At 44.1% G+C, this 27,488-nt stretch overlaps 1 protein-coding gene across 7 annotated transcripts in view; it reads left to right on the top strand.

Moving 5' to 3' along the window:
- Positions 1–26,835, top strand: part of Gapvd1 (GTPase activating protein and VPS9 domains 1) — a 74,803-nt gene extending 47,968 nt beyond the window's left edge. For 4 of the 7 annotated variants that reach the window (XM_059260130.1, XM_059260128.1, XM_059260127.1 and 1 more), the window contains 15 exons: positions 763–897; positions 1,457–1,576; positions 2,858–2,935; positions 3,044–3,408; positions 6,419–6,506; positions 7,300–7,380; positions 11,793–11,915; positions 14,255–14,384; positions 16,239–16,348; positions 16,849–17,008; positions 18,721–18,908; positions 23,209–23,422; positions 24,685–24,757; positions 25,980–26,177; positions 26,423–26,835. In XM_059260130.1, the coding sequence (XP_059116113.1) occupies positions 763–897; positions 1,457–1,576; positions 2,858–2,935; positions 3,044–3,408; positions 6,419–6,506; positions 7,300–7,380; positions 11,793–11,915; positions 14,255–14,384; positions 16,239–16,348; positions 16,849–17,008; positions 18,721–18,908; positions 23,209–23,422; positions 24,685–24,757; positions 25,980–26,177; positions 26,423–26,563 (2,204 nt within the window). In that variant the 3' untranslated portion in view covers positions 26,564–26,835. The remainder of the gene's footprint in view (positions 1–762; positions 898–1,456; positions 1,577–2,857; positions 2,936–3,043; positions 3,409–6,418; positions 6,507–7,299; positions 7,381–11,792; positions 11,916–14,254; positions 14,385–16,238; positions 16,349–16,848; positions 17,009–18,720; positions 18,909–23,208; positions 23,423–24,684; positions 24,758–25,979; positions 26,178–26,422) is intronic. The other 3 variants (XM_059260132.1, XM_059260131.1, XM_059260129.1) reach the window with 1 other exon arrangement.
- The last annotated feature ends 653 nt before the right edge of the window (positions 26,836–27,488 follow it).

The raw sequence follows: 27,488 nt of genomic DNA, 5'->3' as shown, positions 1-27,488 counted from the left end.
TCTGCCATCATGCCCACCTTAAAGTGCTCTTTTTTTTTAAAGATTTACTTATTTACTATGTATACAGTGTTCTGCCTGCATGTACGCCTGCACACCAGGAGATGGCACCAGATCTCATTATAGATGGTTGTGAGCCGTCGTGTGGTTTCTGGGAATTGAACTCAGGACCTCTGGAAGAGCAGCCAGTGCTCTTAAGTTCTAAGCCATTCCTCCAGCCCAAATGTGGTTTTGAGCTTCACAATGAACTAATTTTTTTTTTTTAGATGTACTTTTATATTTTATGTACATGAATGCTTTGTCTTCATGCACACCAGAAGAGGGCATCAGATCCCATTATAGATGGTTGTGAGTCACCATGTGCTGGGAATTGAACTCAGGATCTCTGGAAGAGCAGCTAGTGCTCTTAACTACTGAGCCATATCCAGCCCTTAAAGTGCTTTTGAAAACATTAAAACGTAGACAGATTGATGCAATGCTAAGCTATTCTGTGCTTTCTTATACAGTTGGCATGTTAACCAAGAATGTGTTTTTTCTTTCTTTTTTTAGAGATGTCTAGAATAGTTATCTGTACAAAACAAAGTGACTTTATATCAAGGGAAAATCATAACCTTGCTTTCTTTAAATCCTGATCTAACTACCTTTGCTTGGTAGCTGAGACTTAGAAATCTCTTTACTCCCTAAGAGCTTGTATGTTTGAGTCACAAACGCTGAAATTTTCATGCTCACTGAATCACTAGGTGACTCTTCCTGTCTTCTGTTTAGAGGCTCCAGACTTAAAACAGGAGGAGCGTCTCCAGGAGCTGGAGAGCTGTTCTGGACTGGGCAGCACGTCTGATGATACGGATGTCAGGGAGGTCAGTTCCCGCCCCAGCACACCAGGCCTCAGTGTTGTGTCCGGTATGTCTGTCTTGTTTTAAGGACTAGGAATTTGAAGGCATCCCTACTCCATATTTATAAAGTGTTACCAATGAGATAATGGGCTTTGTTGTTGTTGTTTTATGGGATGGTACTAGCTGTTGAACCCAGAACTGGGGCATGTTAGTCAAGTTCTCTATCACTGAGCTGCATCTCCATCCCCAAGAGAGATGTTTTATTTAAAAGCTCAGTAGTCTCCAGGGAACAAAATTAATTCTATGCCTCCATAGTCTTGGAGAATTTGTTGTGTGGCTTTTACAGCCTATTGAAACAGTGGATGAACTGTTCCTCTACAACTCTTGATGATGTTGGTAGTTTCTGCTACAATATTTAGGTATAATTCTGAATATGTTGTATAAAGTAAGATAAGTATATTTGAACAACAATATGATAAATTCACAGTACTCAGCAATTCACATGTATAGAACTGGAATATATAAAGTTTGAGAAAGAATTTCTCCAAACTTCATATAATTTTGTGTAACTACTCTGTTCTTGCAGTTTATTTATTTACATATTTATTTTTGCTGTATTTTCAAAGGTATAAGTGCTACATCAGAGGATATTCCCAATAAGATTGAAGACCTGAGATCTGAGTGCAGCTCTGATTTTGGGGGTAAAGATTCTGTAACTAGTCCAGACATGGATGACATAGCCCATGGTAAGTAGTGGGAGAGAGAATGGCTTTTTAAAATGATCATATCATAGCCTTGCCTGGTGACACTTGCCTTATAATCCCAGCACTCGGGAGGTGGAGGCAGGTGGATCTCTGTGAGTTTGAGACTTGCCTGGTCTACAGAGTGTGTTCCAGGTCAGCCGGGGCTACATATTGGGAACTGTCTCACAAAACCCGAAGTGGGGAGATGTCTCAGTGGTGAAGAGCACTGATTGCCCTTCCAGAGGAGCTAGACCTTCAGCTCCCACATAGCAGCTAACAAGTATCTCTAGCTCCAGTTCCAAGAGGATCCAATGTCCTCTTCTGGCTTGTGTTGGCATTGCATACACAGACATACACACAGGCAAAACACTCATACACATAAAATAAAAGTAAATAATGTAAAAAAAACGCTACAAAGCACTAACAACAAAGATCATATCCTGCTGGTATTTCATCAGTTAGTACAGCGCTCAAGCATAGCTTGTCACTGTGTGCTTGAGGCATTAAATGCTCATATTCTAAATTTGAAATAAGGAAATCTATGAATGGAGAAAGTTTTAGTCTCTGGATGTTTATCTATTTTAATATTTCTAGTTGTGTTAAGACATGCTTAAGGGTGTCTTTTTGGGAGTGGGGGGCTCTGTAGCCTAAAATAGTACATTTAGAAGTTACAGTTTTTAAAATGAAGTCATTTGCTGACAGCAATGTTACACTTTCCAAATTCACAGTTCTCAAATTACCTCTTCTTTAGATAGTATTGCTTATTTTTGTAGGTGGGGGAGGTGAGTCTCTGAGAGTTTGAGCCATTATGAAAAACACGGTTGCAGTCTTGTGGTTGTGTTCTTCGAACTAACCTAACAGCATCTGTATTTGTCTATCATGTTAATAAGCATATGGGTGCTGTACCCTCTACATGTAGTGAAAATCCTTACATGCAGATTAAAATGTGGGGTAATTTTTTTGCTTTTTGTTTTTCTTTGTTTTTCCAAACAGAGTTTCTCTGTAGCCCCAGCTGTCCTGGAACCCATTCTGTAGACCAGGCTAGTCTTGTACTCACAGAGTTCAAGCCTCCTGCCTCTGCCTCCCAGGTGCTGGGATTAAAGGCATGGGCCACCACGGGCGGGGTAATCAGAATTTGATACTCATTTGTTTCTTTTATTTCTGGTATGCTTCTCAAGTTCTAACTAATCAAGAGAGAAAAACTGGAAGAGTACCAGTGCCTTCTTCAGTGTGGGATGCGCTGTCTGCATCTAGCTTGATCTCATGGTTTGCCTTCTGTTGTAGGCCCCCACCAGCTGACCTCTCCTCCCTCTCAGTCAGAGTCTCTGCTTGCCATGTTTGATCCTCTGGCTTCACATGATGGTAAGCTTGTGGACTCCTGTCCTCAACAGGCAGGATGTGCAAACCTGTGGCTAGTGCCTTTGTCGAGTAGCTGTGTCTGGTCTACAAAGCTGCTTTGCTGTGTTACAGGGGCCTCTGCTGTGGTAAGGCCGAAGGTTCACTATGCCCGGCCCTCGCATCCGCCCCCGGATCCTCCAATCTTGGAAGGAGCAGTGGGAGGAAATGAGGCCAGGCTGCCCAGCTTTGGTTCTCACGTCTTAACTGCAGCTGAAATGGAGGCATTCAGACAGAGGCACTCTTACCCCGAGAGACTGGTTCGCAGCCGGAGCTCTGACATAGTGTCTTCTGTCCGGCGGCCCATGAGCGACCCCAGCTGGAACCGCCGTCCAGGAAATGATGAGCTCCCTCCAGCGGCTGCCAGCGGTGCTACTTCTTTGGTGGCCGCGCCTCACTCGTCATCTTCTTCCCCGAGTAAGGACTCTTCAAGAGGAGAGGTATGGGACACTAGCCATGTAGAGTTTTCATATTATGGCCAGGTCAGTGTTCTATCTGACGGGGTTCCCATGATGTCTGAAATGAAACGTGGACTGTGAACTCAAGATTAAGGACGACTAATGATCTGTCATGCTGGGCGGTGGTGGTGCACACCTTTAATCCCAGCATCTGGGAGGCAGAGCAGGCAGATCTCTGTGAGTTCAAAGCCAGCCTGGTCTACAGAGCGAGTTCCAGGACACCCAGGGCTACACAGAGAAAACCCTGTCTCAAAAAAAAGGAGAAAAAAAACCTGTCAGTCTAGTCATCCATTGGATAGATACAGTACAACTTGGTTCTGTAATAGTCTTGCCTTTTGCAACAACTTTTCTCTAAGCAGTTTTGTGTCTAAGGACACGTAGGACTGACTCACAGTACTCTTTTGAGATGGTTAAATCAGGTGTATCATTTTTTATTTGAAAGTCATAAAGTTGGGAAGACAAAACACTTCTTCCTCATTTAAGAGTAAGTTTTCCCCCTGGTTCTTTTCTCCCTCTTTGTTGTGTTAGTAGTGAGTTTCCAATAAGTAACACATTGTCCTGCATGTAATTCCCATCAGCACTCTGAAATGCTCACCCCAACTACCCCTCCCCATTTGCCAGCATTACATTCTTTTCATTTGTTTTGTTGGTTTATTGTTGTTCTTGTTTTTTGAGACAGGATCTCATTATGTAGCCCAAGGTTACCTGGAACTTAGTATATAGACCAGGTGATCTTGAACTTGTGATAATTCTTGTGCCTCAGCCTTCTGAGTGCAAGTGAGCCACTGAGCCTGACTCACCTTAATTTCTAGCAGCAGGACTCAACAGTGTATGTGTTGCTTGTCACCGTGTCTTTTTACACTTTCACTCTGCTGACGGTTCAGTTTTGTCTTGGCCAATTTTCTTCCCTTTAATTATTTTGAGATTATTTTTATTTTATGTGTATAAGTGTTTGTCCAAATGTTTGTCTATGTACCATGTACATACAGCACCTGCAGAGGCCAGAAAAGGGCATCAGGTCCCTTAGGCCTAGAGTTACAAATGGTTGTGAGCCAACATAGGAGTTTTGGGAATGGAACCTGGTCCAACCGGTACTCCTAACTGCTCAGCTCCTATGGTGTATTCTCTGTCTATTTCTGAAGTTAGCTTTTTCTCCAAGGGTCTTTAGGTGCTTTTGGTCAAACTAGTTTTTAGAAGTTAAGTCAGAACTTACTTCTGTGGCATGCACGGTGCTGCTCTCAGACCTTGCAAGGGGTAGGACTAGGGAGTATGTGTGTGTCTGTAGGTGTGTACAGTTACCTCTGTTTCTACTTTAGCTGCCTTTCTTGGCGTAGAGAAAACAGTGACTGGACACCGAGGATTCAGTTTCAGTCTAGAAAAAAACAGTTTACTCTGCTTCCCTCCCACTCCCACACTTTAACTCCCCATGGTGAGAAACTTGCTTTTGTTATTCCTCAGGTGTATAAACATGTAGATAAACATTTAAGCCTCCCCTCTAACTCCTGCTACATAAACCCTGATCTCTCTGATTGGAGAAATTACCTGTTGTTAAGTGCTTTCAGTAGTAATTGTATCTTCTCCATTCACACGAAGCCTTTGAAGAAATATTTCCTTCTAAGTAGAAATGAAGACAATGAATTGCAGAGAAGAAAGTACAGAATAAGAGTGGACTGGTGGAAGCCGGGCGGTGGTGGCGCACGCCTTTAATCCCAGCACTCGGGAGGCAGAGCCAGGCGGATCTCTGTGAGTTCGAGGCCAGCCTGGGCTACCAAGTGAGTTCCAGGAAAGGCGCAAAGCTACACAGAGAAACCCTGTCTCGAAAAACCAAAAAAAAAAAAAAAAAAAAAAAAAGAGTGGACTGGTGGGCAGAGAACAGGCACCTGCCCCAACAGCCAATTCAGTACATGAAAAGATGGAAACTAAGAGACTTCTGTGGTCACATAGGCTAGAGATAGAGTTACTGCCCTGTCCTGCAGTGTGAACAGAGTTGAATTGATGGTAACTGTATCAGAGGCTGGGCAGGTCAAAGTTTGATGGGCAGCTGGGCCACATGTAAGCTGTGGACCTTGAGGAGGGTCGTCTCATTTAGCTTCTTGTTTCTCATCTATAAAAAGGACTTAGGACAGCCTGTATAATCCCAGCACTCGGGAGGCAGAGACAGGCAGATCTCTGTGAGTTCAAGGCCAGCCTGGTCTACAAAGTGAGTTCTAGGACAGCCAGGGATTACACTGTGAGACCCAGCAAAAGGGGGAAAAAAAAAAAAGGACTTAAGAGCTGAGCATGGTAGCTCATGCCTACATTCCAGTAATTGGGAGGCTGAGATAGGAGTATTGCTGAGGAAGAGGTCAGCCTGGGCTACAGGTTGAGACCCTGTCTCAAAACAATAACTAACAACTCCTCCCCCCACCCCACCCCCATAATAGGAGCCGTTTTCTCAGGCGCTGAGAGGATGGAGGGATCTGTTCTCATGCTGGGTTCTGACACACCAGATTGCTATTGCCGCACCACATCCTCTCTGCCCTCATTAGAATTCACTGCGTTGACTAAGTTGCCTCTTTTGTTTTGCTTTGCTTTTGTGCTGAGGATTGAACCCAGAGCTGGTACCTGATAAGCACTTGTTTCTCTCAGTGATCTCTACCTAGAAGGAAGCTCTTAGACTTCCTTTGTAGGTGTTCCTGGGTTAGACCTTCGGTTTCCTAGCAGTTTAGAGACAGCGCCTACCCTCCTGCACATCAGCCTGACCTGAAGGGTATTCTTCCGCATTCCAGAGGGTGCCTGGCAGGCATTAGTAGTTTTCTGTGCTGGGAATGTGGCTTAGTGGAAGGGTGCCCTGAGTTTCATCCCTAGCACTATTCTCCTGCCCCGCTAATAGCTCCAAAAGAACAGCTTTGTTCTAAGGCCAATAGGATTGGCCTACAGACTTACTGCGATCCTTTTCATGGCACTTCTCCTGCTGCTGAACTCACAGTAAAGCATCAGACTCTCTCTGCAGGCTGAAGAGCGCAAGGACAGCGACGATGAGAGGTCAGACAGGAGCAGGCCTTGGTGGAGAAAGCGCTTCGTGTCCGCTATGCCTAAAGGTAATCTCATACGACTTTGGAGTCTCCAGTCTCGCCATGTCTCTGTCATGTTGCTGGGCCTGTTTCTAGTCGTGTGCAAGTGTAGAGATGCTTTCACTGAGAAGAATGCTCTGGCAGGGCTTTAAGATGTCCTGTTCTTTGTGGAAGTGGCAGTGGTGTCCTACATGGAAATCGTGCCAGTCATTGTCAGTAAACATGGAGGACTGTTGGCATGCTATTGTTACTGTTATCTTAGTGTTGAATAGCACTTTGATGTTCCTGGAACAGAGCTAAGCTTTTCATGTCTAGGTGCCCTACAGATGTAGCTAGTGTCTATTTTGGAAGGTAGTTGTATACATTTATTTTTAGTGAATAGCCTCGCATTGATTGAGTTGGCAAAAATGTCTCCTCCTGGAAGAAGAGATCACTCAAAAGTTGGAGACCTTTTCCCACGCTTCTTCTGCCCTCAGGAGCTGAGACCTGCTTCTGCCTGTGCTCCAGCCCACGTAAGGGAAGGAGGGAGTGAGACAGCGATGCTGAGGTGTTCTCTTGGCGAGGTTAAGAGGCCATGGTTTTGATTTCTCAGTGGATCCTCGTGAATCATTCTCTCTATGGCAGATGACTTCACAGTAGAGTCCGAAAGCTTCCTTAAGAACCTTTGATGCTATTCGAAGAATGATTATCAGTTGACGCTTGGGATTTCTTAGCTTTTAGAATTTCAACCTCCTTGCACTTAGAAATGTTGGCACACCAGTTAACTTCCGAGGAGTGCAGTATGTTATATGTCACACTACTGACTTTATTTAATTTCCAGCTCCTATACCATTTAGAAAGAAAGAAAAACAAGAAAAAGACAAAGATGATCTGGGGCCTGACAGATTCTCAACACTCACAGGTTTGTAGACCCATGGGCTTCCTGGCTCCTTCATTCCCAGAGCACATATTTCATAACACTTTTTCTTGGATGCCATAAGCATTGCCTTTTTAGAAGAGTGTGTCTGTGTGTGTACGGTGGGGAGTATGTTCTTCATGGCTCTGTGGTTCCCCCTAGGGCCACAGTGGGTCTTGGTGTGCTCTTCCTACAGACCACCACTGCCATCACCATCCTCATTACCATAGCCTGTTTCTGACAAGGCCTGCCTGACAGCTCACCACCCAGGGGACGATGCCACGGGACTGTTGGAGCGAGCGCGGGGTGCTGCTCTAGTGCCCTGCATGCCATCTCTCTGGACCATTGGTTGGACAGTTTTCTCTAACGCTGATCGTAGGATACTAAGTTTATTTCCATCTATAGTTTGCTCTAGTTTGATTAAAGTATTTGTTCAGACAGTATCACAAATGCCAACCATTGTAGTAAAAGTTAAAGGCGTCACTAATTTTTTTACAGCTTGAACCGTTATAACTGCTCTCTCATCCATGGCAGAGCTTTAGGGTCTTCCTTATCCAACACCCAAATTCCGCAGCTTCTTTGGTACCTTCAGGCAGAGCGCCAGCGCTAGCATAGATGACCAGTTTTGAATGTGATATCTGTTCATTGAGCCTTAGATTCTGTAGAGCATCTAGAGAGACGTTCTCTTCTCACTTCTTTTTTTCTTAATTTTAAAATGTGCTATCTTCCCGCCCTACTAAGTTATAATGAAGCTTTTAAATTTAAAATGGAATAGGTCAGTTGGGCAGTGGTGGCGCACATCTTTAATGCCAGCACTTGGGAGGCAGAGGCAGGTGAATCTCTGTGAATTTGAGGCCAGCCTGGTCTATAAATGTGAGTTCTGGGACAGCCAGAAACCCTGTCTTGAAAAACCAAAGGGAACAAAAGTGGAATAGGTCTTAAGAACATGGAGCATCCATTTTGATGCATATTCTAATGTCTAGTTGTGCATGTCAAGTGTACCCACTTTATTAATTTATCTATCTATCTATCTATCTATCCATCCATCCATCTATTTATTTATTGTTGGTTTTTTTTTCCGAGACAGGGTTTCTCTGTGTACTTTTGGTGCCCGTCTTGGATCTCGCTCTGTAGACCAGTTTGGCCTTGAACTCACAGAGATCTGCCTGGTTCTGCCTCCCGAGTGCTGGGATTAAAGGCGTGTGCTACCATCGTTCGGCAGCCCTGCTTTATTTGATACAGTAACTTTCCTATAATAAAGGGTATGAGCAGCAGGAGACAGGTAGATAGGCCACCATTCCCTGCTGAGAGCAGCCCAGCCTGTCCTATTCGGTCAGCAAATACTTGTTGATTATCTGTGTCTTGCCAGAAACTGTACTAGGTACTATGGGTATTAAATCAAATCACATATGGCCTGCTGTTTGCTGCAACATGCCAGTGTGGTTGGGAAGAGTTGAAAACACTGTCTTGAAAAGATGTCTTTTGGGCAGTGTATTTGTATATTTTCCTGTGTCCCAGTTCCTGCTGTTAGAAGTACATCTATTTCACTGAGAATTCTGGCACACCCTTTTAATCCCAGCACTGAAGAGGCAGAGGCCGGAGCTCAAGGCCAACTTGGTCTACATAGTGAGTTAGTTCCAGGCCAGCCAGAGAGCTACAGAGTGAGACTCTGTCTTGAAAAAAGGAGGACAGAGAGGAGTACTGCAGTGTACACAAGCTGAATTACATTGTTTAATTAAGGACTTTGAAGAAACTCTAAGTTGTTAGGTCTTTGGGAAATAATATTTTTCTTGATGAGATTAGAAACTGAGTAAAGTTTTTGTTTTTGTTTTTTCTTTTCATAAATAGTTCATTTTCTTTGGGTCTGATTAAAGAAGCTTAGCTTTCTTATTGGAGAAATTCAACCCAATCCTAACTAATGCTCACTTGGAGGTTACAGTGAAATCAGTTTGAAGTGTTATAAAGAGATGTTCCTTATGAGCCTGGCCATAAGTCCTGCCACTCTAACAACTGACTTTATTATCTATCGAAGTCCTCCACAGTATTTGTGCATGGTGGCTTTTCTGTGACTGAATCAGACCTGTATGAGTGTATTTATCTTTACCATGGTTCATACACTTCCCAGTTTCTACTGGGTACAGTTGGTTTTTAAATCATTTTTACTGGCTGTAAAACGATTTGATTCTACTACACTGTAGTGTAACTATTTTCCTATTGAAGTATTTGTTTCCTACCGTTTTTCTCTGAAAATACCTTTGTGCCTATAGTGTTGTCGTTATGTTGTGTAGCAATGCTGGGGACTGAACCCAGGCTTACACTTGCCATCAGGCAGTTTCCTGCTAACTACCCCAGCCCTGCATAGCAGCTTATTAAAGTAAGAGGTAATAAGCAACATTATAGTTTAACTGACTGAGTTTAGCCAGTTTATATCTGTCCCTTTTCACAGTCCTAGTGAGCTCTCAAAAGATAACCAGTGGAACTCAAGAGATGCTCAGCAGTTTGGAACGCTAGCTGCCCTTGTAGATAACCTGGGTTCAGTTCCCAGCACCCACATGCTGGCTTCCAGCCAGCTGTAATCCAGTTCCAAGGGCTCTGAAACCCTCTTCTGGTCTCTTCAGGCACCAGGTGTGCACGTAGTGCTTATGCACACATGAGGCAAAACACTCAGAATATTAAATAAAGAGTAAGAGTATTTTTAAAGCTATAACCAAAAATAATACTTCTTAAAAAGATTGTGCAGTGGTTCCACCTGTATTTTGAGAAAGTTCACAAGAGAGTATGGATCGCTTGTCATGACACACTGTTATAGTAGACAGTATTAAATGACTTTGGAAGTCAGCTGTGCTCACACCTATAACCCAGCACGCACAAGGCTGGGGCAGGAGAATTGCTTCAAGTTCAAGGCCAGCGTAGGCTACAGAGTGAGACCTGTCCCCCGAAAAGAAAAATTACAAAATACAACTTTGTGAATCATCTGTATAACTTGAGTTATTTTATAGAAACGTGAATAGCAGATCCTTGTTTTGTGCAGATGAAAGGCCATGAATCTCCATGCCTCTTGTTTGCTCTGCTCTGATGTGTGATGCCAATGCCTCTCTGTTTGATGAGCAAGTGTCCACACAGGTGCTTAGCACAGTTCACTGGCATATGGTAACCATGCAATAAATGGTAGCTGCTGTTGCCATATGTAACTACATACATAGGTATTGGTTTTAATGTAATTTTTGAATTTTTACAAATGGAATTCTACCAGAATGTAGACAGCTTGGTCACCTATTGGCCTAGCTTAGTCTCAGAAGTTTGTGTTTCACTATAGAACTTTATTTTGTATTGAAGATCCATAGTAGTTGATTAATGACTACTGTTTGAGATTGTAGGCTAACTTGTGTGTGTGTAGTGCTGGGTATAAAACTCAGGGCCTTGTGAATGTTGAGCAAGTCTCAATCACTGAGCTATGTCTCTAGCTTGGTTTTTTGAGACAGAGTCTCACTGTAGTCTAGGCTGGCCTTGAATTCACAATTCTCTTACTTCCACTTCCCAAGAGCGGGAGTTACAAGCATGTACCGTGACAGCAAGTGAGCTCAGCGCTTTTGATATCTAATTTGGTTGTCAGGGTAACAGTCCCATCAGTGAGGCAAGCTGCCTTCTGTGCAACCCGTGGACCATCCCAGCCCTAGAATACCTGGGTTCTCTAGCGATGCCGATGCTGTATGAACAGAGGTGCTGTGTCCTAACAGCTGCACTGTCGTGGACAGATGGAGGGTGATAGAATAGGATGTTAGCTTTCAAAGGTGATGTAAGAGGAACTCACAGAGAAAGAATGGAGAAAGCCATTTATCAAATTAAAAAAGAATTTAGGTCTAAATTTGAATAATTATTTTTCTCCTTCAGCATGGAGACATCTGATTAAGTATTATATAAAAATTCTTTTTCGGTGTGGTGGTACATGCCTCAAGTCTCTGCACTCAGCAGGCTTAGATAGGATAACTACAAACTCAAAGCTAGGCCTTGGCCTACATAATGAGTTAAAGGTCAGCCTGGGTTATACAGCAAGACTCTTCTGTTTGTCCCCATCCTAAAAAGAAACCATTGGTAGAAGTTATGTTAACATGAATTAATGGTTGCTGTGACTTGAGCAAGCGTTTTAGAATCCTTTCTGCACTGAGCTTTGACACAGTCATGCAGAATTCCAGTAGTGCTGAGGTGGAGTGACTCTTCTGGTTTCCTGCTTTGGGAAGGCTCTTAGCCCTAGCAGTGGGATTGAGTAGGCAGCTGCATGGCGCCTCATAACACTGAGCTATGTGCCCTTTTTTAGTCAGACCTCCTAATCTGCCTTTGGGATTGTGCTACTGGTGTCGTACTAACAGCAGGGTTGGTATAAACCAGGGAAATAATTCTCTCTTTCTTTTCCCCTGCAGACGAGCCCAGCCCTAGGCTCAGTGCACAGGCTCAGGTTGCTGAAGATATCCTGGACAAATACCGGAATGCCATTAAACGGAGCAGCCCCAGTGAAGGAGCGATGGCAAATGAGGAGAGTGCAGGTGACGGTCCTGATAGACCTGACAGTACCTGTTTATTTACCGTGCTGATGGCAGCAGCAGGCCATCTCGAGGCTCACGTCAGATTAGCGTGGCCCATTGTCCTTGCCCACTGACCCTGGCCACCCCAGATGGTTTAGGTTATCTGATGAGTCTGGGATGATAGCCCAGAGGAACTTGGTGCATGTTTTAGTGAGAGGGAATTCTTTTTTACTCTCTAGAGAAGAATGATTTGATAGAGTTGTGGACTTAGTAGAGTTGTGGCAGTCGGCACGGGCTAAGGCACTCCTGTTGCTTGCTACTAATGTTCTACAGGGTTCTCTCTCTCTTCACAGAGGAATACTGACTAGCTCTTGTCAAAATATGGAATCCTCAAGATAAATGAAGGGAAAGCAAAAGCATATAAAACCATATGCAGTTTGCTAAATCTGTCAATGCCTGCATATGCTGAGAGCATTTTCTGGAAGAATCTGCATGATGCTCTGAGGAGGATACCTAAGGCTGAAGGAGAATTCTACCTTTGTTTTTCTTTGTCAGGGTAGTAGGGTGGTAAGACAGGGTCTCATTCTGTAGTCAGGCTGCCCTTGAACTCAGAATTCTCCTTCTTCCCAAGTGCTAAAATTACAGGTGTGTGCCATCGTGTCTAATCTTTTGGGTTTTTTTTTTTTTTTTTTTTTTTTTGGAAAGCTTTTAAATAACAGTAAGTGAAGGGTAATAAACCTACATTTAGACTTGCCAGTCACTAACCCTTTGTCATAGTTTCTTAGACAGTATCTTTATTATATTTAGGAACATTTATTCCTTTTGACTTACAAGTTTTTTTTTTGTTTTGTTTTGTTTTTTTGAGACAATGTCTCATATAGCAGAGGCTTGCATCAAACTAACTGTAACAGTGGATAACCTTGAACTCTCTCTCTTTTTCTTTTTTAAAATTAATTTTATTTTATGTGTATGTATAGCTCGAGTTTTCCTGCCTGGCCCACAGTCAGGACAAATCTTTGTCACCCGCCAGTCCCACAGCTGCTCAAACCCAACCAAGTAAACACAGAGACTTATATTGGTTACAAACTGTATGGCCGTGGCAGGCTTCTTGCTAACTGTTCTTACAGCTTAAATTAATCCATTTCTGTAAATCTATACCTTGCCACGTGGCTCGTGGCTTACCAGCATCTTCACATGCTGTTTGTCATTGTGGCGGCTGGCAGTGTCTCTCTGGCTCAGCCTTCCACTTCCCAGCTTTATTCTCCTCCTTGTCCCGCCTATACTTCCTGCCTGGCCACTGGCCAATCATTGATTTATTTATTGACCAATCAGCAACACACTTGACATACAGACCATCCCACAGCATGTATGGGTGTTTTTGCCTGCATGTATGTGTGTGTAGCATATGGGTAGCATATGTGTGCAGTACCTGTGCAGGCCATAAAAGGGTGTTGGATCCTCTGGAACTGGAGTTATAGACAGCTGTTAGGTACTGTATGAATGCTGTGAGCCAAACCTGGGTCCTCTGGAAGAGCAGCCAGTGCTCTTAACCTCTGGGCCATCTCTCTAGCCCCAACCTAAACTCTTGATCTTCTTGCCTCTGTTTCAAGTGCTAAGATTACAGGCATGCATTACCACACTCATGTTATATGGGGCTAGAGAGGGAATCCATGGCTTCCTGCATCCTAACCAAGCACTCTGCTATACTGACTGAGCCTCTTGACTCTATATATGTGTGTGTTGTATGTGTGTATGTACTATGCATATATGTATATGTCTACACACATATACATGCTACACACACACACACACAAAAAAAAAAAAAAAAAATCTTGTGTTAACTGACTAAGTAAAAACATAACAGTTGTGAGAAACACAGGTCTGGCCTTGCTGTGTTTATGAGCTAGGCCCTGACTAAGCCTTAGGTGTGGTGGGGGCTCTGTTAAGGAAAATCAGGAGACCTGAGTGAGGAGGGTCTGTTCCAGCATTTGGCCAACCAAGGGATCTTCTGCCTGGGCTAGAGTCTGTGTCTCTAAAGTGAGAGTGTTGTCTAAAATGCTTTTGAGGCTCCTAGTTGTGTGGTTCAGTGATTCTGATTTTGGAATGTGAGCTTTATGAAGTTACTTGAAGCATTGGCTGTTTTGGACTGGGATAGGAAGTGCTGCCATTCTCTGCTGTCTTGATACATTGCCATTGTTGTTGATAGCCTGGTTATGTGTCTGAAATTTGTGTTCTTTCTCTAAGAACTCTGATTCTGAGATAAGCGGACTTAACGATTAAGTTGTTCTGAATGCCTGCTAGTACCAGAGATTTCCACATTAACTTGGGGTATCCTTTTCTTGGGGACGGGTTTTGTCTAGAGGTCATGGGTGACGGTGAAAGTGCTCATGACTCCCCTCGTGATGAAGCCCTGCAGAACATCTCAGCTGACGATCTCCCAGACTCTGCCAGCCAAGCAGCCCACCCTCAGGATTCTGCTTTCTCTTACAGGTATTGCTTTCAGGAGTTGGAAGTTTGGGGTTTGGACTTTCTTTTTTTTTTTTTTTTTTTTTTTGGTTTTTCGAGACAGGGTTTCTCTGTGTAGCTTTGTGCCTTTCCTGGAACTCACTTGGTAGCCCAGGCTGGCCTCGAACTCACAGAGATCCGCCTGGCTCTGCCTCCCAAGTGCTGGGATTAAAGGCATGCGCCACCACCGCCCGGCTGGGGTTTGGACTTTTTAAAAATATTTTTTAAATTAAAATATAATTATATTGTTTTTCCTGTTCCCTGTCCTCCTTCCAGCACTTCCCATTTGGGCTTTGGACTTTTTATCACCATTTCAATTCTTTCGAGTCAGCTAATTGTTAAGTGTAAAGAGCAGGTGGACAGTTAGGTGCTTGCTGCACAAGTCTGAGGACCTTCCTGAAAGGCCGAGCCTGACGGCGTGTACTTGTAATCTTAGCACTGGCCGGCTCCCCGAGTCTACTCTAAACCAATGAGGGACCCTGTTCCAAAAAAAAAAGGTTGATGGCACCTCCTGTGGAGTGGCACTGGTGTCCTGTGGTGCGTGCACACCTGAGACACACACATGCACACGTTCAAGAGAAGAGTGAAACACTGTTCACTAAGAAAACTCACCTTGGGCCAGGTGTGGTAATATACACCTTTAATCCCAGCATTTGGGAAGTAGGCAGGCAGATCTCTGTGAGTTTGAGGCCAGCCTGGGCTACAGAAAAAGTTTAAGGCCAAACGCTGTTCTTTTTTTTTTTTTAAAGATAAGACTCCAATTGTGGATATCAGATATTGAAAACATTAATTCAGGGATTAAAAAAATACTGCTATGTAGCAGGATTTCTTTTGGACCACCAACCAGCTCCCAAATAGAGATATGGAGACTTAATAATTATGAATGTTTGGCCTTATGATTTTCCCACTAACTCTTTTTTTTTCCTTTGGTTTTTCGAGACAGGGTTTCTCTGTGTAGCTTTGTGCCTTTCGTGGATCTTGCTCTGTAGACCAAGCTGGCCTCGAACTCACAGAGATCCGCCTGGCTCTGCCTCCAGAGTGCTGGGATTAAAAGCGTGTGCCACCACTGCCCGGCCCCACTAACTCTTATAGCTTATTTTAACTTGTTTTTCTTCATCTACATTTTGCCTCAGGGCTTTTTACCTTTCTGTACTCTTGTATGCCATAATCTGTGTCTGGCTGGCTGGCAGCTTTTTGTCTGGCTGGTCCTGGGTGTCTCCCTCTCTTTCTCCCTTGTTCTCTTCTCTCTCCAAGCCTAGATTCTTCCTCCTACTTATTCTCTCTGCCCACCAGCCCTGCCTGTCCCTCTCCTGCCTCACTGTTGGCCATTCAGATTTTTATTAGACTAATCAGGTGCCTTAGACAGGCAAAGCAACACCTCTTTACATCGTTAAACAAATGCAGCATATAACACCTCTTAAAACACACACACAAAACAAAACAAAACAAAAACCAAAAGCCAGGCGGTGGTGGCGCACGCTTTTAATCCCAGCACTCAGGAGGCAGAGCCAGGCGGATCTCTGTGAGTTCGAGGCCAGCCTGGTCTACAGAGCGAGATCCAGGAGAGGCGCAAAGCTACACAAAGAAACCCTGTCTCGAAAAACAAAAACAAAAACAAACAAAAAAAAAAGAGCACTCTTCTGATCCTCTCATCCAGGACCTAGAGGCCTGTGCTTCTCAGTGAGGTGTCAGTCAGTTAAAACTGATCCTTTCTTAAAGACTTGTTTGAGTTCTGAGCTAACATGTTAATTTATATGTAAATATTTGTAAGATGTGGCCATTTCTGGCTGAGGATGTGCCCATTTCTGTGTGAGTAAATTAGTGTGCCTGCACTTACAGAGATGTGAAGAAGAAGCTGAGGCTTGCACTTTGCTCTGCGGACTCGGTGGCCTTCCCAGTGCTGACCCATTCAACGAGGAACGGATTGCCGGACCACACAGACCCAGAAGGTAAGGCACCCAGGACTCCTCACTCTCTCCCATAGGCACAGCTTGAACAAGAGCAGCTGCCATCCCTTACCTGTCAGCTGACAGAAATTCTGTGTGATCCAGGGTTGTTACATTTATTCTAATGTAATGTCACATTCATGCTAAGTCTCTTAAGGGTACTTTGATCGCTTTTTTAAAAATGTATACATGTGTCTGTGTGTCTGCCATGTGTGTTTCTGTGCCCACAGAGGCCAGAAGCGGGTGGCAGAGCCCCTGGACCTGGAGTTCAGACAGGGTGGGTGCTGGGATCTGAGCTCTGGTCCCCTGGAAGACAACACAGGCTCCTAACCCCTGAGCCATCTCCCCAGCTCCTGGTACTTTGATTTCTGATTATTTATTCTCTTTAACAAGAGAGGCAGTATTGTTTGGCTCTAATGGTTTGCAGTGCAGCAGGATTGATATCCCAGATGCTGAGAGGGTGTGGATACCCTAACAGAACTCTTGTTTTTGTTTGTTTTTAGACAATGAAATTGTATGCTTCTTAAAAGTTCAAATAGCTGAAGCAATTAATTTACAAGATAAGAACTTAATGGCTCAACTTCAAGAAACCATGCGTTGTGTGTGCCGCTTTGACAACAGGACTTGCAGGAAGCTGCTGGCATCCATTGCTGAAGACTACAGGTACTGTTCCCAACCTGCTGCTTTATAGATCTGCCTGCACGCTGGTAGTGTTTGGTGCTGCTTGTTCTTTGTTTTGAGGGAGGCTTTTCTTTATTTGTTTTAGTTGGTCTTTATTGAAGAAATGAAGCTATGTGACTATGTTTACTTGGATAGAGCTTTTTAAGCAATACAATTTAGAAATGTTGTTATCAACAGTTCTTGCTAATAAAAAGAAGTATAATTTACTTCAGCTTTACATAAAAGAAGGTAAAGAAGAGGTTGGGGTGTTGTTTGAATCTTAGATGGTCTTTTAATAAAAAAACCCAGAGCCAGATATCAGGGTGAAAGCTGAAAGATCAGAGAAGCAGAGCAGCCAGCCACTATTCTTACCTCTGCGAAATCCTCAGTCTAAAGAGAGGGAGTTCCTGTTTCCTCACGCCTTATAGACCTTTCTCTGCCCTGCCATCACTTCCTGGGATTAACGGCATGTGTGCTTCCCAGTACTGGGATTAAAGGCGTGTGCCACCACTGCCTGGCTCTGTTTCCAGTGCGGCCTTGAACTCACAGAGATCCAGACGAATCTCTGCCTTCTGAGTAATAGGATTAAGGGTGTGTGCCACCACTGCCTGGCCTCTTTGTCTATTCTAGTTCCTGGCTCTGTCTTCTGATCTTCAGGCAAGTTTATCAGGGTACACAATATGTCACCACAGTGGGGAAAAGGCTGAGCAAGTGTAGTGCAACCATGAGGACCTGAGCACTTTGGTTCCCCAGCACTCAGGCAAAAGCCAGGCATATGGTGTGTATCTGTAACTCCATCTTAGGGGAAACGGATACAAATGGATCCTGGGGGCTTGTTGAGTAGCCAGAGCTGCAGACTCCAGGTTCAGTGAGAGATCCTGTCTCTAAAAGAAGGATACATGGAGCTGCAGGATGTCACTGGATAAAGGCACATGCCATGGAAGCTTGACAACCTAAGTTAGATTTCCAGAATTCATGAAAAGGTGGAAGGAGAGAAGTGACTTCACAGAAGATGTCCTATGACCTCTCCATGCATGCTGTAATATAGCTACACTCACACTCACATGTGTACAATGACCAGTCATCTTTTAAAGCAGGTAAATAGGCTTTCTTCCACTGGGGGGCCAGGAGGACTAGGTTATGTCTTATGTTTCTTTTATGTGTGGTAGGAAAGACCAAAGAGGACCAGGGAAGCAGAGATAATCTTGGGAATTGCTAGTGTGTCTTGCTGCCAAGCCCTAGCCAGTATGGGGGGAATGTGAGTGCCGCACTTAAGCAGAGGGGAAGCTCCTAGCCTTAAGGGATCTTGTTACACTAACACTATAAGCAAAATAATAAGTGGTTATTTAATGATCTAGTCTATATAATTTGTATTTTGTTCAGCAGCCAATTTTCTGTTAAGTGTGGGGTCCTACAAGCATAGAAACTGCTTCCATAATAAACGAAATGAGCCTGCAGAGGACCTTAGAGGCATGTAATAAGTTAGGTGCCGATGATGTGTCCCACAGAAACATGCATGGAGGCTTTCTTTCCTGAGCTGGCAGCGTGGTTCCCGCAGTAGTTCCCAAGATACTTGTCTCCAGCCTCTTGTGCCAACTTGTAAAAATCAGTCTGTGAAGTACTTGTTTTAAAAAGTTAACACTCTTAGTTGCTGAAGAAAGTATGTAAGTCTGTGCTGTATACATCTGATATTTAGCAGTACTTTTTTCTCTCAGGAAAAGAGCCCCATATATTGCTTATCTCACTCGCTGTCGACAAGGACTGCAGACCACACAGGCGCACCTGGAAAGGCTCTTGCAAAGAGTTTTGCGGGACAAAGAAGTAGCCAATCGGTACTTTACCACCGTCTGCGTGCGGTTACTGCTTGAGAGCAAAGAAAAGAAGATCAGGGAGTTCATTCAAGGTAACTAAATGCCTTCTTCAGACAGACGGCTCCTCAGTCTGCTTCACTGTTTATGCACATACCTTACTTTATCTATTTACCAGTTTATTTCCTTTCCTCCTTCAAGATTTTGGGGGCTGGTGAGTTATGAGTACTGGCTGCTCTTCCCGAGGACCAGGGTTCAATTCCCAGTCTCCACATAACAGTACTCATAATCATCTATAACTCTGGTTCCAGGGATTTGCTCTCTTCTAGCCTATGCAGGAACCAGGCACATATATGGTGCACAGACTTGTGCAGGCTGAACACCTATACACAGTAATAATAATAACAACAATAATAATTACATAGAAGATTTTAAATGTTTATGTATACATACGATGTGTGTGTGTATGTGTGTGTGTGTGTGTGTGTGTGTGTGTGTGTGTGTGTGTGTAAGCCAAAAGAGGGATCAGATCTCCTGCTACTCAAGTTACAGGCAGTTGTAAGGTGCACATGGGTGCTGGGAACCAAACTCCCATCCTCCAGAAGAGTAGCAAGCTGCTTTTAACTGGTGAGCCATCTCCAGCTTCTTTTAAGATTTATTTTTATTACTTTTATTTATAATTTTGTGGGGCTGGTGCATGGCACAGCATGTGATAGAAGTCTCAGACAACTTGAAGGAATTGGTTCTCTCCTTCCTTCCACTGTGTGGCTTCATGGGATCTGGATTAGTCAGGGTTCTCTAGAGGAAAATAACTGATGGGACTAGATATTTATCTATTTATGGGATTTACTAGAATGGCTTACAGGCCATGGTCCAGCTAGTCCAACAATGCCTGCCTATAAACAAAGTTCTGAGTAGTTATTCAGTCTATGAAGCTGGATGTCTCAGCTGATCTTCAGTATACATTGGAATCCCGAGGAAGTAGGCTGGTAATGCCAGTGAAGGAATGGACTTGCCAGCAAGAATAGGGCAAGCAGGCAGAGAAAGAAAGCTTCCTTCCTCTATGTCCTTTATATAGGCTGTCAGCAGAAGGTGTGATCCAGGTGAGTGTACCATCCTACCTCAAAAGATCCAGATTAAAAGTGATCTTCCTACTTCAAATGATTTAAATAATAATAATAATAATAATAGTAATAATAATAAATCCCTCACAGGTATGCTCAGTCCCTTGGATTTTAGTTAATCTCAGTTGTAGGCAGGTTGGTAGCCAAGAGTCGCCATCACAGGATCTGATGTGGGCTGGGTCTTCAGGTGTCCACTGAGCCGTCTTCCAGGCCTGGTTTTTGTACTCTTGGGATGACTTTGGGATTGCTTCTCTGAAAAGGCAGGGAGAAGTTTTGGCTGAAACCCTAAACAGGCTGGGGAGTTAGCTCAGCAGTTTGCAAGAATACCTGATGTTTTTGCAAAGGACCCAGGTTTGATTCCTGGTACCCATGTGGGAGCTCACAAATGTCCATAACTGCAGTCCAGGGAATCCAGCACCGTCTTTTGTCATCAGAGGACACCAGGCATGCATGTGGTACGCAGACATATGTGCAAGACATATGTATACAACTCGTATACATAGAAAAAATTAAACCTTTTTAAAAAGTAAATAACAAAAGATTTGTCAGAAAGAAAGAAAGAAAGAAAGAAAGAAAGAAAGAAAGAAAGAAAGGCACAGAAAGAACGTGGGAGGGAAGCCTAAATGGCTCCCAGAGCTATGATGAAGGAACTCTGTCCCACAGATGGGCTACCTGAGACAGCCATCAGCATCAGCACAGTCCAGATGGGGTCAGTGTGCAAATTCAGTGCTGTCACTTGAAGAGACTCTTTAAGAACTCGGACTTCCCAGTGGTGGGCTGCTGCTGCTCCAGTACACTCTAGAGGGAGGGCCAGATCATTATCCTCCGTGGACGCCAGCTTTCACTGGTCCATTCCACAGTACTGCTCTCTGAACATAGTACCTAGCTCAGGATGGGTAGGGAAAGCCAGCCCTGTATTTGCTGCTCAGCTACTGGAGTGAAACCAAAGGTTTGGAAGATGAGCTCTGTGTCCTAGACAACCTCTGCTCAGAGTGGGCGGGTGGCAGCAGATCTTGATGACCCTGCCTCCAGGCTGTGCCTCCTGCCTAGGTGCACATTATCACACTGGATGGAGAGATAATTCAGTATAGCCAGAGGCTGAAAATACAGGCCACTCAATAAGCTGGAATCTGCAATAATGTAGAGACCGAACAGCAGCTTCACTTTCGTGGTGGTTTTTTCTTTGTTGTTGTTGTTTTTATGTGTGTGTGTGTTTTGTTTTGTTTTGTTTGGACAAGGTCTCACTGTGTATTCCTGGCCGGCCTTGAAATCACAGAGATGGTTCTGTCTCTGTCTCCTGAATCCTGAGATTTGAGTTATGTGCTATCATGCCTGGCTCTTAGTAACCTTTGAAGCCCCATACCTATAACCTAGCACTTGGGAGGCTGAGAGAGAAGGTCTGTAAGTTTAAAGTCTGCCTTGGCTACAAAGTGAGGCACAGTCTCAAAGGAAAAAAGAAAACTATGGGCATGGTGGTGTAGTTCTGTAAGCTGCTCGGGGTTGAGGCAGGAAGATCACACATTCAAGGGCTCCTTGGGATATTGAGTGAGTTTAAGACCAAGGAGGAGAATTAGGAATTCAAGACTAGCCTGGACAACTTAGTGAGACCCCCTGTCTCGAGATTAAAAGCAAAAGCAGAGTAAGGACATAAGTTCAGTGATAGCAATTATCCTGCGTACGTGAGGCCCTAGACAATCCCCAGCACTTCAAAAACAAACTAATTCAAAGTAGTGAGCATTGATAACAAATCTCTCAGTTGCATTATTTTCTCTCAGATTGAGTATCTATGTATTAAGAATTGAACAGGGCCTGCAGAGATGGCTCAGTAGTTAAGGGCACTGACTGGTCTTCCAGAGGAGTTGGGTTCATTTCTCAGGACCCACATGGCGCCTTACAACCATCTATAACTCTAGTTCTAGGGAACTAGATAACCTCCAGGGAACGTGATACCCTCTTCTGGCCTCTGCAGGCATCAGGTGTACATGCAGGCAAAACATCCATATGCGTTTAAAAGAAAATTGAGGATGTTCAAATTTTAGATCTACTTTTTTTTTTTCTTTTCTTCTGTCTTCATGTACACCTGAACGCCAGAAGAGGGCACCAGATCTCATTACAGATGGCTGTGAGCCACCACGTGCTTGCTGGGAATTGAACTTGGGACCTCTGAAAGAGCAGCCAGTGCTCTTAACTGCTGAGCCATCTCTCCAGCCCCAGATCTACTTTTCATTATTATTTTTTATTCAAAGTCTCAGGCTAGCTTCAAACTCACTGTGTAGCCATGGCTAGCCATGAACTATACTGATTCTCTTCCTTCCAACTCCCAAATGTTGGCATTAAAGGCAAGTGTGGCCATGTCCAGCATTGTCTTTTTGTGGTTTTTTTGAGACAGAGTCACAGTGCATCCCAGCTGGCCTCCAGCTTGTAACCCTCCTACTCCAGCCTTCTAAATGATAAGAATGTAGGCATTTTTCACCATGACCAAATTGTATCCACACAACTTTCAAAAACTGTGTATATTAAAAACAACTGTATATTTTTGTAATAAACTTTAAATGTTTACATATTTCTTACTTTTTCTTGCTTTTGATATTTTGGCAGCAAATTCTAAAATCTCATCCACACATTTTTGGCTTTAAGATTAGGGTATTAGTATCATTAGTTAATTAGAATGATTTCTACAGCTTGCTCTCCCTTTTCCATGAGAGTTACATTCTAAGGCTGCCCCTATACCCAGTGGAATTGGTAAACTGTGCATAGGACTGAACGCTGCATACCGTGTGGATAGCTGAGCGACAGATGATAATGAGCAGGCTGCATACAGTGTGGCCGTCCTGACCAAAGGGATAATTCATGTCCGCTTGGATAGAACGGGAGTTTCTCGATTTCTTCACTCTATCCAGAACAGTGTGTGATTTAAAACTTATGAATGGAGCAGGGAAGATGGCTTGGTAAATAAAGGCATTTGTGACCAAGCCTGATGACCTGAGTGTGATTCCTGGGATTCATATGGTGATGAAAACCAACTCCTACAAGTAGCCTCTGACCTCCACATGTGTGTTATGCCAGGTGCACACTCCCCCCATAAATAAATGTTAAAAAAGGAAGAGAGATAAAAATAAAACTTACCAGTGCTTATTTCTAATTTTTCCATTTAGTACTTCTAGATAGGATAATGGGAACAGAGAAGAAAGCCAAGGATACTCGGGGTCCACAGTGATTCCTTTTTAGTGTTACTTGATGCGTGTTTTAAAGATGACTGTTTTCCTTGGAGACTTTCAGAAACTTACTGCTGCTGACGACAAAACAGCTCAAGTGGAGGATTTTCTGCAGTTCCTGTACGGCGCCATGGCTCAGGACGTCATCTGGCAAAACGCCAGTGAGGAGCAGCTGCAGGATGCCCAGCTGGCCATCGAGCGGAGTGTGATGAATCGGATCTTCAAGCTTGCTTTCTACCCTAACCAGGACGGAGACATACTCCGAGACCAGTGAGTGCGTGTGCGCTGGCCTGCACAGCTTGCTTTGGTGTGCAGTAGTGAAGCGAGATGTATCATAGTGAAGCGAGATGTATCAACGATCATCTCCAGTCATCGGTTGGCAGGGTGGTGCGCAGTGGGGAGAGAGTGGTCTGAATTAGTGTGGTCTGTGAAATTAGTGCTGTGCACCTGCCTGCCCCAGATCTTCGGGGCCTTCTCTGTGAGGCGAGTTCTTGACAGTTGTTTCTTCCTGACCCAGGTGTCGCATTCTCAGGAAACCGTTTCCTTCCTAGCTTAAGGTGCTCAGGCTCACACCTCTAATAGTCTCTTGGTGGTTGATTGCAATTTGTTTGAGTCGTGGTTTCTTTTCTTTTTTAAAGATTTATTTTTATCTTACATGTATTAGTGTTTGGCCTGCATGTGTACCATGTGCATGTCTGGTGCCCTCAGAGGCCAGACGAAGGCATCAGATCCTCTGGAATGAGAGTTACAGATGATTGTGACCTGTTCATTTTCAGTCCCTCGTTTACACCCCTCTCCACTATTAGGCTTGTACTTAGGGCTTGTGATCGGCGACAAAAGGCCCTGGGCTTGATCCCAGTATTATAATAAATGAAAAAGAATGCAGTCAGGCAAGGCGGTACACCATTTATTTATTTATTTATTTATTTATTTATTTATTTATTTATTTATTTATTTATTTATTTATTTATCTATCTATCTATCTATCTATCTATTTATTTATGACTTTTCAAGACAGGATTTCTCTGTGTAGCTCTGGCTGTCCTGGAACTCTTTGTAGACCAGGCTGGTCTTGAACTCACAGTACCGTCTGCCTCTGCCTCCTGAGTGCTGAGATTAAAGGTGTGTACACCACGCCAGGCTCTAAATAAATCCTAAATAGAGATAGTCTTGCTGTGTAGTCAAGCTGGTGCTGGTCTTAACTTCCTGATCCCTCCCTTAATTTCTGGCTAGAATTACAGGCTTCCACTGCCATGCTTGGACTATAACAGGACCTTTTTTTGTTGTTCTTGTTTTTAAGACCATGTTTTCTGCGTAGTTAAGGCTAGCCTCTAACTTTCCTTGTAGTACATGCTGAGCTAGGAAAGCCTTCTTAAATAAAGTATACCTATGACTAAGAGAGCTTCAACCATAATGTAATCTGTCTAGAAGTGAGTCTAAAATGTTTTGTTTTGATAAACTACAATTGTGACTATTTGTATACTTTATTTTCACAAATGTGCATTTACATTTGAATTTTGGGTGGTTTTCAGGGTTCTGCATGAACATATCCAGAGATTATCTAAAGTAGTGACGGCAAACCACAGAGCTCTGCAGATACCAGAGGTAACACGGACTTGTGTGCAGTGTGGGTGGTGGGTGGAGACTTACCACTTGGGCAAGGCACCCAAGTGCCCCAAACGAAAAGTGCCATTTCCCTAGGTGTTCCTCCCTTGAGTTATCACTGTCCCGGGGGTAGTTCTGGGGTTTAACTTCCCCAGTGTGGAAAAGGGCCTCAGTGGAAGAGCAGGGAGATCCCCCAGGAGAGTTTCCTTCGGTGGCTCTGTGTCCTAGCGTAGCTTCTGCCCCAGCTCTACCCTCCAGGCTGGGCATCTGCTGCCTCTGCATCTCTTCAGCTGGGCTTTGCACAGCTGCCAGATAAGGGCTGTTCCAGAAGAAATACTCGGGTCTGCATGGCCTCGGGACAGCTACTCAGATGAGCTGTCAACACTGCCTCTTCTCCTGATGAGTGCCCTAAGGGAGCTGCAGGGTGGCAGCGGCTTCAGGCTTCTCCGGTTGTTGTTAAAACTTCCTTATGATGAAGCCAGGTGGTGGCGCACTCCTTTAATCCCAGCACTCGGGAGGCAGAGACAGGAGGATCTCTGTGAGTTCCAGGCCAGCCTGGTCTACATAGGGAGTTCCGGGACAGCCAGGGCTACACAGAGAAACCCTGTCTCAAAAAACAAAACAAAAACAAACAAACAGAAATTCCTTATAATGAAACAGAGTACTGTGAAGTTTTACATTTTCTTTAGTGTGGGTTATTTGTTGTTTCTTATTTATTTATCCATTAGAGACAGGCTCTTCTTGCAGTTGTTTTTTGAGACAGGTTCTCACTATGTAGAGCAGGCTTGAACTTACAGAGATCTACCTCCCAAGTAGAGACAGGTTCTTATATAGTCCAATCTGGCTTCAAGCATGCTGTGTTGCTGAGGCTGGCCTTAGACTTCTGATCCTCCTGCTGGGGTCACAAGCTTGTGCCACCATCCTGAGCAGTACTGCAACAAAGACCCACAGTGATGTTTGCATCCTCTTCTTCTGATGGCTTCTCTGTGCTTTTGGAAAGTCTCATCCCAGTTTTGTAAAAAACACGGGATGGTTCTGAGCTCCAGGCTCTGTGGTATACATATCATCTCTGCACCCAGTGTCCAGGCTCTGTGGTATACCGTCTCTGTGCCCGATGTCTTGGGTGGGAGGGAAGAAACAATCCCTTGTCCTCAGCTTGATGGGGCGGGCACCATGGCTGCAGTGGATTTGTGATCTGTATGTTGTCTACCATCTGGCTTAGGTTTATCTTCGTGAGGCCCCATGGCCATCTGCACAGTCAGAAATCAGGACAATAAGTGCTTACAAAACTCCCCGGGACAAAGTGCAGTGCATCCTGAGAATGTGCTCCACCATCATGAACCTCCTGAGCCTGGCCAACGAGGACTCTGTCCCTGGGGCCGATGACTTTGTTCCTGTGTTGGTGTTTGTGCTGATAAAGGTGGGTCTCTTACTAGTGTCTGATAGTTTGTGTGGTCTCCTGTGCAGGGTTCCACAGGGCTTCACAAGGTAATGATGGGTTCAAATCCTGGGTTCCTTTCCAGGTCTTGAAGGTGCGTATTTCCGAAACAGTTTGTTTATGGGTCCATGACCAGTTCCACAGATCCTGGAAGCCCAGGTGCTCAGATGCTCTGGCATAGCAGAGCACACGAGTAATGGGTTCTTTCTTGTTTCCCACCTGTCCAGGCAAACCCCCCCTGCCTGCTGTCAACCGTGCAGTACATCAGCAGCTTCTACGCCAGCTGTCTGTCTGGAGAGGAGTCCTACTGGTGGATGCAGTTCACAGCAGCAGTGGAGTTCATTAAAACCATTGACGACAGGAAGTGACCGGGACCAGGCCCACCAAGGCATCAGACCGTAGCCGGAAGACAGCGTAGCAGCTACTTTGAGAGCTGAAGATTGTTTTGTCTAATATGTACAGCTTCCAGACGTTTCCACGTGGCTCTTCCTAAGCAGATTAACAAGCTAACACGCTGGTTCTCTTTCCTTTCAGCCTTTCTGAGTTGCATATTTTACTTCTTGTCCCCAAATAGAGAGTAGTACTGCAAAAGGGACCATGTTTTTCCAGGTGTTTTAAAATATTAAAAAACAGAACAGAATCTTTTAGGAACTGTCCAGGTCTCCTTTTATGGATTCCCCACCCGTCCCTTTCATTTTAGAAAGAACAGTGTGCATCTTGTAAGACCCTGTCTCACAGCATTGGAGCAGGCAGCCAGCTACACTGAGGATTTTAGGAGCAGTGTGCTACAGCCTTCCCATAGATAAACTCTCCTGAGTTGAAAAGCTAAGAAGGATATGTAAATATAATATATATTTGTATTTGATGTAATATGGGCATCTTCAGACTCTAATAAACAAGGACAGTTGCTGAGAGTAGGCTGTGACATTCCCTCTTGTGAAATGGTTTCCTTGACAACATTTAAGCTGAGCTTAAAAGCAAAACCAGAAATATTTATTAGTGTAAAATACAGTTTATTACTCTCCACGTATGGAGTTTGATGGGGGAGGTGTGTAGGCGTGTGCCACCACGGACATGTGTTGAGCCTGCACATCAGGACAGACTCTGCCATGTGTTACACAGGATGAGCAGTACATGGCAAGGTGTGCCGTGTCCTGTGCACCCTTAATTGTCATCTGTTTTTGATGATTATTCACATTGAATGCACAGACCAGGAATTCAGTGAATGTCATTTTTTAAAACTAATTTATATTGTCTGCTCTACTGATCCAGGTTTTACTAGTGTTAAACTAT

The sequence above is a fragment of the Peromyscus eremicus genome, chromosome 4 (genome assembly GCF_949786415.1).
Source record: "Peromyscus eremicus chromosome 4, PerEre_H2_v1, whole genome shotgun sequence".
Taxonomy (NCBI): Eukaryota; Metazoa; Chordata; class Mammalia; order Rodentia; family Cricetidae; genus Peromyscus; species Peromyscus eremicus.
This window is presented reverse-complemented; position numbering and strand designations above follow the sequence as displayed.